The 18,505-nt window shown below is 44.0% G+C and overlaps 2 protein-coding genes across 2 annotated transcripts; one reads left to right on the top strand and one right to left on the bottom strand.

Moving 5' to 3' along the window:
- The first annotated feature begins 256 nt into the window (after positions 1-256).
- Positions 257-4,379, top strand: LOC107276587 (uncharacterized). The gene is made up of 5 exons (XM_015759639.3): positions 257-475; positions 560-749; positions 831-980; positions 1,118-1,201; positions 3,499-4,379. The coding sequence occupies exons 1-5, from the start codon at positions 257-259 to the stop codon at positions 3,576-3,578; spliced, it is 723 nt and encodes a 240-aa protein (XP_015615125.2). The 3' UTR covers positions 3,579-4,379.
- A 2,155-nt stretch (positions 4,380-6,534) lies between these two features.
- Positions 6,535-16,971, bottom strand: LOC9272722 (calmodulin-binding protein 60 A). Its single transcript, XM_015760233.3, has 12 exons — positions 16,632-16,971; positions 16,501-16,534; positions 10,479-10,564; positions 10,338-10,386; positions 10,103-10,152; positions 8,936-9,429; positions 8,582-8,742; positions 8,104-8,313; positions 7,829-8,021; positions 7,662-7,754; positions 7,472-7,566; positions 6,535-6,963 (listed from the first exon to the last, which is right to left on the bottom strand). Exons 1-12 carry the CDS (start codon positions 16,829-16,831, stop codon positions 6,841-6,843), a joined length of 1,788 nt encoding a protein of 595 aa, XP_015615719.1. The 5' UTR covers positions 16,832-16,971; the 3' UTR covers positions 6,535-6,840.
- Positions 16,972-18,505: the final 1,534 nt, after the last annotated feature.

Raw genomic sequence — 18,505 nt, 5'->3', positions numbered from 1 at the left:
GCGGAAGTATTTTTGTGCTGGTAGTATATAGACATCCTCACATAAAATTATTAATTAATATGATTAATATTAAACCATAATCAAAAAGTACCCCGTCTCCTTCAATATAGCTTTGCGAACAACTAAAATTCCATGCTTAATTAGAAAAAGAAAAAAAAACTTGTTTTCAGATAACCATGCGAATACCCTGTAGGTCCTATGTATATATTTTTGTCAATAGAGTAATTTATACACTTGTTAATTGTTATTCATTGGCATGAAGTTACTAGGTATAAAGGAAGATCATAAAGACTGGAAAACCATTATCGAGCATGCCAGGGAGTGTGATCTCAAAGAAAATCATTACCTGAAAGCATACAAGGTTGTAGGTAACCAAATTAATGATGTGATCTTCTTCAATTGCGTACATGATATTGTGGGAGCAGAATTTAATGGCAAGTACACTGCAAAGGAGAATTTCAATCGATATCAAAAGGTTTATGTTAAACTCTAAATCTTACCCTACAGTTGCTCTGGCTACAATTGCGGTTAACTCTGTCCTGATGTTATTTGGTTGCAGGCCATAGTAGATAGTCAGAGAAAGGAAGCATACAATGCATTAGAGAGCATTCCATTTGACTACATAATGAATGAAAATGGCGCCCCTACTAAAATTTCCCCTAATAGAAATGTTTCTGAAGACCTATCTTTGTCAATGCAAGACGCAGCACCACCGCCAAATCCTTCTAATCACAATGCAGCATATCAAGGTCACAAAGTGTTTTATCATAGCTTTTTTCTTCTATTTACATCTTAAAATAGTTTTGACATTTACAATTTTTTTGTAACAGTCAATAATTTTATCCCCGGGCTTACTCACGTCTCTCAAACATGTCCTTCACTTGAAAACTGCAACACTGCTGCACGTATTCCAGTTCCAGGAGGTGGCGGATCAAATCCTTTGCTTGCTGACTCTGAGAATGACCTATCTGTCAGTGATGGTAAGCTCTCCCATAAACTGCTCTTTATACCTGATTTCTTGACGGGATAAACCCAAAAAGTTTATAGAAGTCACTCTCTTAATTTATCGCTTAACTCATATTATATAACTATAAGCCTAATATTTTTGAGAATACAGGTGTTCATGGGGAACCATTTGTACCAATGCAAGAAGCAGAACAACCACCAAATCATTCTGATTACAATGCAGCGCATCAACAAGGTCACAGAATGTTTTATCGTATCTTTTCTCTTCATTATCTACGTCTTGCAATAGTTTGACTTTTACAATGCATTCATCCCCCATCCTATATAATATTTCTAAAGAAATTTTACGGTACTTTCTACTTGAGAAAGTACCTAAAAATTTTGTTACCTGTACCAAGATTTACATACCTTCTCAAAGATAGTTAAATTACCCATGTTACTATGTACAGCACCCACAAGCAGTCAAGAACCACTTCCACTTGCTGCTGCGCCAAACACTAGGGAGCTGAATTTCTCAATGCCACTGAAATTTTACTGTTCTTTTGTTTGCTACTCATCATTCCATTAAAATCAGTGGCAAATAATAAATGACTGTGTGAATTTATCAAGCAGAGGATGATAAAAGAGAAGATATGTATGACGCCCCACGATAATTAGAGAAAAGAAAAGGAGAAGAAGATAAAAGCTGCTGAGTTAGTGGGCTTGTGCTGCTTTGGTGGGCCAACCTAGCTAGCGTGCAGGCAGCAAGGAAAAAGTCCAATTTGACTCCCTTAAATATAGGCAAAATCTAATTCGTACCCCTCAACTGGAAAACCGGGTAGAACGACTCCCCTAACTATTGTAACCGGTGCAATTTGACTCCCTCGGCGGTTTCGGGGGCGGTTTTGCTGACGTGGCGATGTTGACCCGGTTTTCGTCCCACGTGGCGCTTATGTGGCATTAGAATTAAAAAATATATGTGGGTCCCATCTGTCATTAAAAAAATTTATATTGTGGGACCCACTGACATGTGGGGCCCACATGTCATCCTCTCTTCTCTACCTTCTTCATCCTCCCCCTCTCTTTCTCTTCACGAGAGTGGGACGAGGGCCAGCGGCAGCGGCGGCGGTGGGCGGGAGCCGGCGGCGGCGGCGGCGGCGGGAGGACGGGCGGGCGAGGGCCGGAGCCAAGCCACTGCGCCGTCGACTTCGCATCGTCCTCCTCTCCGTTTCCCCTCAAAAATCCCGGAGAATGGCGCACCGAGGAGGGAGATCGACTTCGTCTTCTCCAACTCCGGCCGCCGGCGTAAATCTTCGATTCCCGCCGCTCCAGTGAGTCTCGCGTCAATTCCTTGCGCATGAACCACCCTAGGGACCTCACTAATAACATCAGAGCACATACATGTTTATTAGATCGGTGGATCAAGCCGTCGCCATTCACCCCGGAGGTTCTTGCCGCCGCCAAGCACGATTCCAGCGACGAGATGGCGATGGCGCGATGGAGACCGGCCCGCCGTCACTGCCAACCCGACCCCCGTTCGTCGCTGCCGCCAACCCGACCCCCGTCCGTCGCCGCCGCCAATGCCTATGTGGCCCCTGCTCCTGTGAAGACAAACGGGGGAGAAAGAGATGAGGGAGAGAGAGGGAGGAGGAAGAGCTGGCCCCGCCGCCGTCCACTCCCTCGACCGCCGCCGCCGCCCTAGTGTCGCCTGCCTGCCTGCCGCCGCTTGTCTAGCTCCCGTCCCTGCAAACCGATGAAGGGAAGAGATAGAGAGAGATGATGACATGTGGGCCCCACATGTCAGTGGGTCCCACAATATATTTTTTTTTCTGTGAATGACAGATGGGTCCCACATATATTGGTTTAATTCGAATGCCACGTGGGACGAAGACTGGGTCAATTTCGCCACGTCAGCGCCACGTCAGCAAAACCGCTATCCGAAACCGCCGAGGGAGTCAAATTGCACCGGTTACAATAGTTGGGGGAGTCGTCCTACCCGGTTTTCCAGTTGAGGGGTACGAATTAGATTTTACCTATATTTAAGGGAGTCAAAGTGGACTTTTTCCCAGGCAGCAAACATCAATTGCAGCAGCAGGAGCAGTAGTGGTGCAGCAGCGGGCATTGGGCCTTGGCCCATTTCGCGAGCAGCAGCAGATCGGCAACAGCCAGCAGCAGAAGTATATTGTGGCAAAGTTTAGTACCACCTCGGTGGTTTGAGGCGAGGAGTAATTTATAACGGTGAATGCCCGATCACTAGTACATCAGATCAATTTTTTTGACGAAAACAAAAAGAGTGTTGCAGTATAGGCATATATATGGTCCAAGATTTGATAATAAAATCTTACAGTAAGTTGGCTACAGAATTAGAAAGAACTTATAGGGTACGGTGCATTTTTGGCGGCAAATGGTCCTGTAGAGTGGTAATGAACAAAGATACTAATTGAGAGGTAAACGATAATTTATAAAGTACGTGCAAATTCTTGAGCATTGACTCATAGCCATAGGGAAGGGACAGAGAGTGACTGGAGTTTTTGTTTGTTGTTTTCATTTCAGGATTGTGTATGGAAGATTCTTGGATTTCAGATAGCAACTTGCCTTTGTTAAGTAAAATTTGTCCTCTTTGTAATAGCTAATAAGTAGTCCTAGTAATTAGTTGTTTTCAGTAACTGAGAATTAATTTAGTTATTTCGGTCTATATCTTAATTAGCATCCAGTATGCTTCAAGTTCAATTTATATCGCCCGACTCATTTGCGTTTAAATATTTTTTTATGCATCAATAATATCTCCACGTAATCTTAAATTCAACATGATTTAGTAAGTGTAGCCTGCTGAGCCCAAGGTTGGCGCACCAGCACAGCTTACGCCGACGTCATTTTACGCAGGGAATTTCTAATAAAGCGGCGATGGCTTCGTCAGATTGGGAGATGAATCCACATGTACTTCATCCACACATGGACATGCCTTTTGTAATGGATAATGGCATATCTTTTGAAGAAGGTTGGAATATGTATGAAGCATCAACTTCTAGCCAAGACTGGTGCCCTGATGAAATTTACTTACTACCCTTGCCCCTAAAGAAGACTGGTCACGGTCATGGCCCGGCAAAAAGGAACACTGGTCACAAGCCGGTAGACGCGGACGAGTTCTAATTATGAATATAAGTTAGCAACGACTTCCTTAATCCAGTAAAATGGTGCAGTATAAGTTAGCTGTTTATGACAAACTGCCCCAATACAGAACTTTTGAGAAAAGGTCTGGAGGTCTTCAGGCTAGCACCAGAGATCAGCTAGCCAGCTCAAGTTCAAGCCTCGTTTTTCTCAACAAATTCCGATATGAGAACCCCTACTTTCATGTTCAGTGTTTTTTCAATACATAACTCCTAATATTTGTGCCATAAGTACATAATTAAGCTGGTAATGCATTCTGTTGTGTATAATTAATTGTTCATATACTTGGTGTGCTTTCTCCACGATTTGCGGTGGAGCTCGATGGCAATGTTGACGATATATATATAGGACACCAAACAAATTTAATATATATATATATATATATATATATATATATATATATATATATATATGTGGAACCAGACATTCTACATGTTTCCATAATTCCATTCTCCAACTATTATCATCTTTTGTTTACCTGTGTATGTCATTTTTTATAATAAAAAAATCGGTGTACTAGCTGGGGCTGTGCTAGTGGCTATTGGCCCCATCGTTTGGCTTTTTCCCCAATAAATCAAAACATAAATTATTAGGGAATAAAAATAAATTTGTAGATAAAACTTTTATATATGTGTTCTTGGTGAATTAAAAGCTAATATTGAAAAAGAAACTACGTTAAAAATATCACAAAATCAATTTCAAAACTAAGTTTGAAAATTTAAAATTTGCCTTTTTTTAGCTGATTAGGCCATCCGATGAGAGCCTATGTTGTTCATATGTCGTCGTAGCCGATGTCGAATATATATGAGGCCGCCGGTGGCCGGCCGCCATGACGCAGGAGGTACCACGGTCGGCGTGATCTTCGCCTCGAACTCCGTGCAGGCGGCGGCGCCGACGCTGAGAACCCTCCCGCCGGCATCTGGGCCGCGCCTCCATTCTCCCGCGCAAGCTCGCTCCGGCGAACTCTGTGTTCCTCACTAGCAGAGAAAACAAAGCAGGAGATCGGAGATAGAGGAGCACACACTGAATCACACGACAGGTGGACGTTTCAAACAAATCCGAGCGTCACGATGAGGCCACGTCGCAACGGAGGCCAGAGGGATCGCGTTATGGGCCCCACCACCGGGTCGACTTGGCTCCAGTGTGGGGGCCCAGTTGTGTGACGCCGACAACTAGGCCCAAACAAAGGATGCGGCCCACCATTAGGTTCAAAATCGATTTTGTCATCTTAGCCAAAACAAAGGCTCGGAGGGCCTGTTTGGATAGGTGCCACAGTTTGCCGCGCCTCAAGTTCGGCGTGCCACAGGTAGTTAGCATATGTTTGTTTGCTTACCACACATTAGCCTGCCACAAGAAATTAGGTGCTCATGAACTACTTTGCCACAAATTTCTTAGCCTAAGTTGTGGCTCTCAAATCATTCGCCAAACTTGTGGCACGAGCTAGCTTGTGGCTTGGCAAGTTGGAGTAGTCATCCAAACAAGCCCTGAATCTCTGATATGGTGCTCTAATTCTGAATATCAGTTTGGTTTTTATATGTTAGTAAAAAAAATATAAATATGAATGCATAGAATTATGAAATAGTTATTTTTTTTGTTGGAAACCTAACTTTGAGATGATCAAATTCAAATACGGCTAAACCCAACGCACAACAATTATTATGCTTATAAGCCCAAATTTGAATCAAGAGTTGGTTTTGTGGTTCTTTTATCATTATTTATTTTACATAATTTATTTTTGAATTGCTATGGATACGCATATAAAAGTTTACCCACAAATCATTTTTTTTTTGTTGCTAATAAGCCACTCAAGATTTGAAGTACACTTTAGTTGGTTTCCAAGAGACGAAGTTTTGTTGGGTCCGTCGAACGGCGAACACGGTAGCACACATGCTAGCGCAGGAGGGTGTTTCTTCTAGTTGCTTTATAACCTGGGTTTCTATTCCTCCGAGTTTTCTCCTTATAGAGAAAATCTAAGAAATTCTATAGACAAGCACTCAATTCCAAAAAGAAATTCCATCGACGAGTACGAGTTCCATGAATGCCATTGTGCAAGACTTTATCCCAGAAATATCATCGCTACTAGGGTTTTGTTAATAGCCCTCCATTAAGTGCTATAGGATAAACAATGTATATACATTAACGACGCGAGATGGATAGAACTCTAATGACGATGTTATTTCTAGAACCAAATCGCTTGTACAATAGCATTTTATGGAACTTGCACTTCATCGATGATATTTCTTGGATTTGGGTGTTTGTCAATAGTATTTCTTAGATTTTTCTCCTTATGTTACTTTTCCTTGATATTTGTAGTGGAAAAAATCCGTTTACTTAAAAAAAAGATAAGTATAAGTATAAATGAAATGATGGGGCCACGTCCAGTGATTCAGGAGATGGTGATGGAGGCAAGGCAGCCATGTGTAGAAAAGAACGGAAGAAATACTTTGTAATATGCTTACAGTTGCTTAAAAAGTTCCAGCGATGACTAACAATTTAATTTATGAAACCATTGTCAGAAAATTACAGTTCAAGGTGTATATATAAATATGCTAATACACCCGCTGCTCATTAGGGTAAATAACAGGGAGAAGATAAATAGCCAGCAAGCGTACTGGCTAGAAACAGATCCTTCAGACTTCAGTAAAAACGGTCCTGGATATGCAGAGCGACGAGACTTCAGTAAAAACGGTCCTAGAGTTGTGAGCATGCGCCCCTGTTCTGGTTCAGTTAAATGATGTACTGATAAGGATCAATGTCGTTGTCAATCAGTTCTGCAATATTGCTGCCATCGCTGCCATTCTGTGACATATTCATCAGTCCGATCAAGGCATTGCCTCCAGAAGAAGTACCCTACAAAAAAAGAAGACTCGTTAGCATGCAATGAGTGTGGGCGTGATAGGAGAAAGATGCAGAAATGCAGTGATCTCAATAATAAGAGACAGACACAGTCTATCACGAATAGATTGATACTGATGGACCCTTGGCGATGCAACTGTTTTCTTCTCTATTCAATGAAAATGGCACGATCTCGTACCGGTTCGTTAAAAAAATAATAATACTTAGAGACAGACTCATATTCATGGGTATGCCTTACATATGTTCAAGCTGTAGACCTTATTGGCATCAGGAAAAATAACTTATAACTTATATTGGGATGAAAAAGCTAGCAATTGGATGATTTCAGGAGTTATGTTCAACTAGTAGCATGACAAATCGACAATAATTTCATCTCTGTTCCAGTAAGAATGTTACAGTTGGCTGTGTATGTCTGGTTTCGATGTAGAGGCTGGCTTTTAATCCATTTTCTAGAAAGTGAGGATGTTACATACTGAGTGGATTGAACAGAAACAACACTTACTTCAGATGTCTGACCAATATAGCACCCAATAGGGATGTCAACTTCAGAAAATCCACCGTAGATCTGAGCCACAGCACCTGCTCGATAACCTTCATCTGAAATTTTTTTACAGACCTCATCATTATCAAAACAAAAATATTCTTCAAATAAATCCTGCAGTATTCTTCTGTTGGAATTAATTCTACCATACTTGGTTCTATCTCACAGGCACTATTATAGTTCAGTAATGCTTGAAGCAGTTCAGGTTCTTGATAAATCTCAGCATGATGAGAATTCCCAACTGCTGCAGCACCAAACAGTAAATCATCACGCGTTATGTCTGAGATCAAAGACAAGAGAAGAAGACCATTGACCTACCTTGAGATGTAACATGGAGATCTGGATAATTTGTTCCTGCTCTGTCTGTTAAGGGAATGGAAGCATCACCATCAGTAATGCTTGTGTTCATAGCTGAAGACAAAGATACTGGATAGTTGTCTTTCATTTTGTCATCGAAGGCAATGTCATCCAGAGCATCATACGCTTGTTTTTTCAAACAATTCACGGCATCCTGAAATAGAAATTGCACGTACTGTTCTGAGTTCACACGTCAAAGTTTGGATCGGTAGAAGAATGCAGATACCAATGTATACCTGCTGATCTGAATTGAAATTGTCCTTTGTAACATAGCCATCATGAAATTGTGCTCCAACGAGATCATGTACGCAGTTAAAGAAGAGTACAACATGTTTCTCTTCAACTCTATATGATTTCAGGTTGCAATTGCCTTCGAGATCACACTTTCTAGCATGTTTAACTGTTTCTTTCCAATCCTTGCTGTTCTTCTCTAGCTTGAAGCACTCCTGAACGTCAAGAAATGTATAAGATAATTTCATTTTGTCAAAACGAATATTTACTGCATGATAAACATATCATTTTAGAATTGGAGTTGAGACATTAATTTACTTATGTTTCTACTATTTCATGACATTGAAAGGTAAATTGCTTGCTGTCCTGATATACAAAGAAAGGTTCTAATTTGCATAAACACGCAAAGCAATGCTAATTTCTAAGGGCCTAATTTTTGTGTGCTTGAGAAATAGAATGATTGGGGAATCCCAGAGGCCTTACAGTGCGAATCTTCTTTTCGTTCTTATTTAAAGCCTTTAACATATCCTCCACAGTGTTGATCCCATTATGTTTAAGCCAATCGAAGCGAGTTCCCTTTTTTGAAATTCCCTTTAAACGGTATACATCATCTTTCAATTTTGGAGTGTCACTATTTATATTTGCTGGAAAAAGGAAACAGGAGAGAAAATGTCAATAGATCATACAATGCCGATTATGCGATCTCTTTAATTTCAAAGATAACCCTATGAAAGAAGAGTTTTTCTACAGTCACTGACTGAGAGGTTCAGAATTGCATAATAGCACACGCATCAAAACAAACTACAGAACAGCAAGATGCAATTCTGAAGGATATACCTTTGTTTCGGTAAACCTGCACCTCAACAGGATTCATCAAGGCTTCCATAATCCGGAACCCGGCTTTGTCACTGCTATGAACTCTTGCTGCCAGAATGAACATTCCGCTTCTACTCTTTGAAGATGGTACAACGAAAGAGATGCCAGAAGGAGAGGCCTCCCCATTCTTCAGCTTGATTTGACAAACTCCTCCTAACACAGGCCCTTTTGGGGATCTTGCTATGTTCTGATTGAACATATACTCGGTCCAATTTTCAGGGGCAACATCATTAAAGTCACCTTCAAGAGCCACAAATTCAATTCTTGCAGAAGAAAGTGGACCGGATTTAACTATCTGGTTATCCTTAAATAAGGCAATTTGGATAACCGTGCCATCCTCTGCTGTAATTTTTTCCTGTGTATAATAAAGACGAGGCTTCAACTTATTGAGGAATCTCAACTCAACAGCTTCCCCATAATGAGCAAATCCAGCAGCATCTTGATTTGCTTCTGATCTACAGTACAGACACAAGCACAGTACTTTTTAGTGTGAAACACCAATGTCATCCGAAATGTATGGTATTACTTCAAATTGTCTGAAGTTTACAACTACAATACTACCAGAACAGGGAATGAACATGGCAAAATAGTTTAAAGAAACTACATAAATAGATAGCGTCATCAATATATAGTACTGAGTTTTTTTTTGAACGAATCTATTTTTTCATTAAGTATATTCCAAAGGATAATGTTTTTTTAACGAACATATATGGTACTATAGTAGATCACTGAAGTGATTAGTATGGATTAATTGTTATTTGTTAAACCGCGTCACTCACAAGAAAGGAAAAAAATGTTAACCCATGATTTGATTCCTACTTAACAAAATTATTGAATAGTTTTCTCTTTCAATGCACTCATATATGAAAAACTTATATTTTAATTATTAATTCATAATATTTAATTATGGAATGTACATATATATTCACATTTATTGTTCTTTAATTATGGAGTATTAAATTTTGGCATAAGTAATTTAATTTTATTAGACAGTTCCAAATTTTGAAAAAAAAAAGAATTACCGATACTTTAAATGCTTTAGTTCATTTACTTGATAATTCTATAATTTAGAATTAATAATGCACGACTGATAGGAATCATTTATGCATAGTTGCAAATATGACATACCTGTAATGCTCATTGGCATGATGGTTAGGGTTTGATTGTTTGATCTGTCCCTACAAATTAAAAGGAAAATTATTATAAGCTAGGACATTTGTCTGTCTCGAGCAAACCCTAAGAAATTGCAGTTTATGTACAAACTTGTTTGTTGATAAAAATCAATAATGAGGTGAAATGTGTTATTTTTAATGAGGTACGGAGTAGTTATTTTTAATAGAGTGAAATGTGTTAGATCCAATACCACTTCATGAGTCAGAGTATCAATTCGTTCGGTAAGGGATTCAAGGGATCTGCAACCAAAGAAGTGAAGGAGAAAAAGGGTTAGTATATTTGAATCATAATTGTTCTAAAAATCACCCTAGCTTTGATTGACATATCTTACCGATGAATTGGATTAAGATGCTTCTGAAGGGCATTATCAAATGCTTGGAGCACCTTTTCCTGGGAAATAATATTCTCTTTGCGTACCTTAACAAGCACAGAACAGACAAATTACCTAAAGGAAGAAAATAGAGAAAAATAAACAAATCCTCCAGCTATACTAGTTTTACAGTGTTTAGTAAAAAAGAAAACATATAGTAGCTTTACAATTAACCTGTTTGCTATCCTCCCTCTATTAATAAATTAATCTGAGCAAACATCCATGTTAATCAATTGGAAAAAAATTGAATGCATATGGCCATCTCTAGATGACACCGAATTATAATACTAGCTCAGATTAAGAGAGAGTTCACATCAGTTGCAACTTTGCACTTCTTAATTGATTTTTTAGACTTGTTAGTTTACAAAATAGTTCCAAAAAAATCTGCAAAATACTAAACTTGAGTCAAAGCAAGTACAACTTCACAATTAATGATTCACTCCAATTTCATTATTATAGTATTATAAAATTAAAATTCAGATTCCAAGCAAATTAAGTACAACTTTATATTTAATTATGAAAATACTGAACAATTAAAACAAGTCTAATGAAAAACATGTGAGGATGGATTATGTATGTGACTTTAGAAGCCAAGTACATATTTATAATACATGTTTTAAAAATGTTTAATTAATTAATATTCAGTTCTAACTTAGAGGTAAATGACTACTAGTAGTATATTGCACATATATAACTCAGCACGACGTACAACCCAATTACCCAAATTTGTCGGAAGAGAAAAAAAAATAAACTAATTAATTAGCGGTACAGAGCAGATTAGCCATCGAACCTGCAGATTTTGTTGGGAGATTCTTACCTAGCAAAAGAATAAATGTTTAAGAGATCCTTAATTAATTAGGACATGCATAGAAACCAATTAATTTTGTGTACGAGAACTTGATGAAAGTACGTACTCCCTCCGTTTCAAAATGTTTGACACCGTTGACTTTTTAGCACATGTTTGACCGTTCGTTTTATTCAAAAACTTTTATGAAATATGTAAAATTATATACCTACATAAAAATATATTTAACAATGAATCAAATGATAGAAAAGGAATTAATAATTACTTAAATTTTTTGAATAAGACGAACGGTCAAATATGTGATAAAAAGTCAACGGCGTCAAACATTTCGAAACGGAGGGAGTAGTAGATTGACTCGACTGTGCCCGTCTGATCAAATGGAGGAAGAAAAACACTATATATGATCCGGCCCTAATGTGTTGTAGCGCCCGTTCCGTCGTGGCGCCTAGCGGGAAAATTATCTCTTAAAAACCCTAATTGCGAAATTTGTTTCCTTGCTTGTTGTCTAGTGCCCGTGCCATCTCATGATCTCAATCCCCGATCTATCGTCGAGTTCATCTCCGAATCCAATTCCTTCCAAATCAAAATCCCTCCGCAAAGTCTAGTTTACCTCCCCCAAGGTCGATGGGCCAAAACTCGCTCGGCCCATCTCCCTCTCCCTCCCCGGCCCACTCTCCCGAGAGCTCTCTCTCTCTCTCTCTCTCTCTCTCTCTCCCCCGGCGCGCGCACCCCCCCCCCCCCCCGCTCAGCCTCGCCCGCACGCTGCTCGCGCGCCGCCCCGAGCGCCCCCCCCCTCGCTCTCCGTCTCCCCATCCCTCGCTGCCGCTCCCCGCGGGCCGTTGCTCGCGCGCGCCCGCGTGGATGCCGCCCGGTCCCGCTGCCCTGCCGCCTGCAGCCTGCAGCCGCTCGGCCCCGCAGCCAGCGCGCGTGCCGAGCCGCGCCGCACCATCCGCCGCGCCTTCCCGTTGCGAGCCGCGCGCGCGTGGCCGACCGCCCGGTCGCCGCCGCCGTCAGCCTCTGCGCGCGCCTGTCGCCGGTGTCGCCGCTCCGCTCCAAGACGTTCCCCCCGTCATCGCCGTCGTCATCACCCGGCCCCGCCACTCCGCGCGCAAGCCGCCAAGGGACGGAGGCAGCGCCCCCTCCCTCTGCCGCGTCGCCCCGCTCCCCTCCTCCTTTTTCCCGAACCGGCAAAGGGGCAAGCCCCCTTTCTCCCCTCCTTTTTCCCCTTTACCTCTCCGCCGGCGTCATCCTCCCTGTCGCCAATTTGGCCGCTAGCCGAGCGCCAGCTCGCGCTCTTGACCGCGCAAGTCGGTTCCCCAAACCGACATTGCCGCCTCCTTAAACCCCCGGCCTCCCCTTCTCCTTCCCTCCCCATTTTCGCCTCCTCCACTGCCGTCTCTGTTTTCGCCGTCGCCGATCGTCGCCGCGCGTGTCGGAGGAGCCGGCACGAGCAAGGACGCCGAAGAGGACTCCGGCCGCGCCTCTTCTTCCTCTTCCCCGGCCCGAGGCCGGAGAGATCACTCCCGCGCCGTCGGCCTCTCGTCACAGCGCCTCTCCTTTCCGCGGTGATGTTTCGCTTCGTTCTCCCTCCTCGCTCCGTCTCCCCCCCTTAGACTTCGGTTTTAGCTCGAGTAGACCTCCCGTAGTTGGCCGGCGCCGCCCCGACCGATGCCGTTGCTCGCCATGTGCTCGCCGCCGTCGCCGCCCGAGTTCCGTAGCACCCGCACGTCGCCAGCCTCCCTCGGCGTGTTCCCTCCAAATCCGACGCTAGCATCGAGTTCCCGTGGCCGCATAGATGCTCCCACCGCCGGGAATCGGCCCCTCGTGACCTCGTCGCCGTTTCCCTCTCCTCCCGCCGCCGGTTGTCGCCGCCGCGATTCGCCGCCGTCAAGCTCCCTCCGGTGAATCCGAGCCGTTGGCTCGCCTCCCCGCGTCCCGTGCAACCACCCGGTGTACTCGCTGTCGCTTGTATCGCCGTGGCTCGCTCCGCCGATCGCCGCCGCCGCCCGCCGTCCGTTTCGGCCGGGCCTTCGTCTACCTTCCGCCGACCCGCGTGGCTGCCACGTAGGCGCCACGTCGGCGCCACCTCGGCCGCGACCAGATAAGCCGACCCGACCAGCCGCTCCCTCCGTTTCTCCCCGTGCGCGTGGTCCGCGGTAAGCCGTGAGGCTGCACGTGGGCCCGCCGCCTCCGCCCTCACCGCGAGCCGCGCGCATGCGCCGCGCCTCCCCTCCCCAAACCCTAGCACGCCGCGTGCACCCCGCTCACGGTGAGCCGAGCCGCCGACAAGCGGGTCCCACTCGGGACCGCGCGTGGTGAGCCCGGTCCACCGGCCCTCTCTCTCCTCCCTCCCGCGCGCGCGCGCGCTTGGGCCGCCTTGGGCCGGCCGGCCCATTTAGCTTGGCCGGTCCGCTCCATTTCCCTTGGGCCGCGCCCTAGCCGTCCGAGGAAAGTCTAGATTCCCTCCCTTCATCATTTCTTTTTCCTTTTTCCAAAAAAGGATTTAATTAAATCCTTTTTCCTTTAGACCAAAAATCCAATAATCTTAGAAATTCAATATCTTTCCAACCATAACTCCGCTTGACTCCGTTCAACTTCCAAAATTTCCCAAATCTCGAGATCTATCCAATGGCACGCTTAGAGGTCATTAATAGGGCTTTATTTTCGCCGTTTGTTGAGTTGTTCCGTTTCGCGTGTAGTTTCGGAGCCCGAAGACCCGCAGTGCGAGGATTTCGAGGATCAAGCTCCAGATCTCGAGCAAGGCAAGCCACCTTTGAACATCTTGAGCCTATATTTGAAATTTAATTATATTGCTTGCAAAATATTATGCATTGATAGGATCACACTTAATCTGTTGTCCCGTCTGCAAGGCAGATTGGCGGACCTACCTAACTTGTTGCAATTGATCATTCCGTTGAAAATTGCTACACCATGTCCCCTTGTAACCACCCAGATGCGCCTCGATAATCGTGCACTCTGTGCGAATATCGACGGTCGCCTTCAAACTTAAAATTTGAGTAACAACTTGGGTAAAACTGGAGTTTTACAAAAGACTTGGAAAACCCGACACTTGGGTCGGTGCTTGTGAACTAAATGAATTTCCAAAACCGCGGACCGGGGAACGTACCGGGTGTACGGTTTCCCGCTCTCGCACTTAAGGACCGATTCCTTGGAATTTCATCCAAACATAAGTCAAGTACGACCACATGGGTGGAATGGGACACCCCTGGCTGAGTAACTAGCTTATCAGGGGAGCCTTGATGCCGAGAGACATGTGGATTCGCCGGGGTGGTGTCGGGGAGGACCCCTGGGCTTCCTGGCACAGTATGGTCTGGGACCTAACCTGTTGTTGGTCTGGGACCCCTCTCGTCGGCATATGGTAAACCTGTGTCGGCTTTCGAAATGCCTTGTCATGAAAGCTTGGAGGTCTCCCGACGTGGCTGATCCCCACGGGCTGGATGATCCGGGTTAGTAATGTCATGTGGGTAAAGTGTACCCCCTCTGCAGAGGTTAACAAACTGTTCGAACAGCCGTGCCCACGGTCATGGGCGGATGTGAGGTGATTCCTAGCGTAGTTTTGTTTGACTACTGCTTGTGAAATTGCTGTTGAGAAACTGGGTTCGATGTTTGGAAAACCTGCAGCTGATGGGATCAGCTAGGCCCGGGTGGCCGTTTAAAAGTTGTTGGCCCGGGTGGCCGTTTGAAAGGTGTTGGCCCGGGTGGCCGTTTAAAAAGCTTTTGGCCGGGTGCCAACCTTGTTTCAAAATCTAAAGACTGATACATTGCACATACTCCGACCGGACGAGACGCACTGCCTCATCCGTGTCGTTTGAGAAGCACTCACTTAGTTGCTTTTAGAAAAGAGTTCAAATAAAACCAATCGCAAAAACAGACAGCCTTTCCTTGAAGCTTGCATTAAACACTTAATTCCCATGGCTTGCTGAGTACCCCCGTACTCACCCTTGCTCTATATAAATATCCCCCCCCCCAGTTGCTGAAGAAGATGAAGCAGATCCTGCTGATGAGGAGTTCTTCCAGGAGCAAGCCGGCTACGATGAGTTTTAGGGTTTCGGCCTAGTTCCCAAGTCGCGCCTGTGATTGTTTGGTCCAAGTCCTGGCTTCCGCTTTCCTTTTGTAATGCAGTTGTGAGCTCGGGATCTGTCCGCAGCCCAACATGACTGTACTTCTACTCTATAATAAAGAGACTTCTGTTGCTGTGATATTCTGTCTCCCTGTGATACCAGCACTGTTTCCTGGGACTGGTATCGATTAACAGGTTAGTTTGGAGCGTCACGGGTTAGTTCCGGTCGGGACTAGCTCGGGGCGTGACATGTGTGAACACATGATTTATTGTTTTCGCGAACGCGCAAAAGGATTGCACAGCAAGAAATTAAAGTTTCAATTACATGACATAACCGGCAGAATGGCCCTTACTAGGAGACAATGGAGAAAAAAAAAAGGAAAACCGAAAAAAAGGAAAGAAACTTTTACAACTAAGAAAAGGCTGCTCCTAAACAAAGGGAGGTTTGTGGTGTACTCCACTAGACTCCAACAGATCCCCAAACGTGGCGGCGCCCGCTGCCGACCACAGACGGCTCTCTTACAGGACGAATCCAAAATCACTAAGACCGAAAAAAGAGAGAAGTCGAAAACCCCAGAGTATTACTCCTTCCACAACTGTTAGGAAACCAGTAAAACCAGGGAGTCGTAACCTTTATGAAGATGATGCTCCGGCAAACAAACCATAGACGAAGGGCACCAAACTTGAAGAGAGCAGCCGTTGGAGGGGGCAAGGTTTGGTCAGCCAGAGGGGGAAAGGACATGGTGCCAGATCTGTAGGCGGGTAAACACGCAGTCGAGAAGAATGTGATTCACCGTTTCTTAGTTTCTGGGCGTAAAAAGGGCAAGCTAAGTGGCTGTCTATATCTCGCTTCTGTAGAAGAAGATTAGTCATGCAGCAACGCAAGCCAATGAAAAAGTTTACATTTCGCAGAGCCCCTGGCCTGCCAAAGTAGGTCGACGCAAGCAAAAGAGTGCTGGCCTACAAAGAAGGCCAGATAGGCCGAGCGAGCTGAGTATCCCCCGTGAGCGAGCATGCGGCTAGCATGAGCGCACGAGAGGGGGACGCCGCGGTGTGACGGATCCAGAGATATATTCAGAGATTTGTTAGCAGCTCACCACTCGACGAATGCGGCGGTTGGACTTCCCCTCGCTGCACATCAATAGCAAAGAACACGCATCAGATGATGAACAAAGCTTGTACCCTTCTTACTTAGAGAGAGAGAGAGAGATCGAGATCGGAGGCGTACACGAGGACGATGAAGTAGAGGGCAATGAAAGCTATGGGCACCCGAGGCAGCTGCCACTTCCCCGGAGTTGGAGTTGTCGGAGCAGCAGCTCCCTGGGGAAGATCGATGATCTCCAGGCGCCGCCTGTACGGTGGGGGAGGCACCACCACGACGGGGCCATGCGGCGGCGGCGGCGGTGGCGACTTACGCTTGGGGGGCATGTCGCCGGAGCTAGCTAGCTGTCCGTAATCCCTGTTTCTTAATTATCTCTCTCTAATCGATCTCTATATATCGTCGTCGTAGCCTCGACCTCGAGACGGACAGGTCAAGGCTAGCTTCCAGCTCAGTGTAATTAATCACTAGTTGATCATGGGTGTCCTGCACGGTTATATATATATACGGGAGTAGCTAGGTAGTTTAATTCTTGATACGCGTGTAAGCCGCGTGGCAGCGCGTTTAACGGTTTAACCGTGTCACGGTTGTTGTCGTTTCTGTGTCAGTCAACGGTCAACACTGATCACTAGCTAGCTAGGCTGTTAATCGTTCGATTACACTCTAGGGCATGTCTAGATCCCATGACAAAAGTTTTCACTATATCACATTAAATATTTGGATACATACATAGAGTATTAAATATAAACGAAAAAAATAACTAATTACACATATTGCGTGTAAATTACGAGACGAATCTTTTAAGTCTAATTGCGCCATGATTTAACAATGTGGTGCTACAGTAAACATTTGCTAATGACGGATTAATTAGGTTTAATAAATTTGTCTTGCAGTTTACAGTCGGAATCTATAATTTGTTTTGTTATTAGTCTATGTTTAATACTTCAAATGTGTGTCCGTATATCCGATGTGACACGTCAAAACTTTTGACCCCTGGATCTAAACACAACCCTAATTAATTTCAGTCCACTTTCGTCGATGGAGCTAAGAAAGTTCTAGAAAACATCAGGGAAACTACTCCCACATTAATAAAACTGGGCCAATTTCAGTACGTCCAATAATGAATCAGGATACAGAAGTTAGTACGAGACGACGTGAAAGTGAAACCGCGTTTTTGCAGTGGTCACACGATTGCCTGTGCAGCGCAGGTGATCTTGTTAATCTTCTCCTCCTCCTCTAATAATTAATCATCGATCTATCTACCACCACTAGCTAGGACTTTTGCGTGTTATTAATTGTTGGTATATTTTATCTGTCATGCATGCATGCACCTAGAGACAGGTTTTACAATTTTTCTAAGACATTTACTCTGAAGAAGTTACAGACAAGTTTAATTTGCAAATTACTATACGCGTCGGCTTCACCGGCTGGTGGTTAATTTGGTCGAATTTAACGAGCAGGAGTAGTCGTTGCAGCAGGGAGGCGCCTGGGGCTCCAATAAAACGATGCCACCTTGATGCATGGGCGAAGACAACTACTTCTTCCCTTTTCATATTATAAGACTTTATAGTATTGCTCATATTCATATACTCCCTCCGTTTTTTAATAGATGCGGCCGTTGATTTTTTTTTCCACATGTTTGACCATTCGTCTTATTCAAAAAATTTACGTAATTATAATTTATTTTATTATGAGTTGTTTTATCACTCATAGTACTTTAAGTGTGATTTATATCTTATACATTTGTATAAAATTTTTGAATAAGACGAATGATCAAACATGTGAGAAAAAGTCAACGGCGTCATCTATTATAAAACGGAGGGAGTACATGTTAATGAATTTAGACATATATATGTGTATAGATTCATTAACATTTATATAAATGTGGGTAATGTTATAAAGACTTATACGGTGAAACGAAAGTAGTAGTCAACAACTCCAGCAATATTGGCCCGATCGACCGAGGCCACCGCCCAGATCGGCGATGATGTGCAAAAGTAGGA

Source organism: Oryza sativa, chromosome 11 (assembly GCF_034140825.1).
Source record: "Oryza sativa Japonica Group chromosome 11, ASM3414082v1".
Taxonomy (NCBI): domain Eukaryota; kingdom Viridiplantae; phylum Streptophyta; class Magnoliopsida; order Poales; family Poaceae; genus Oryza; species Oryza sativa.
Note: the sequence above shows the minus strand (reverse complement) of the source record. Positions and strands in the feature narration are given on the sequence as shown.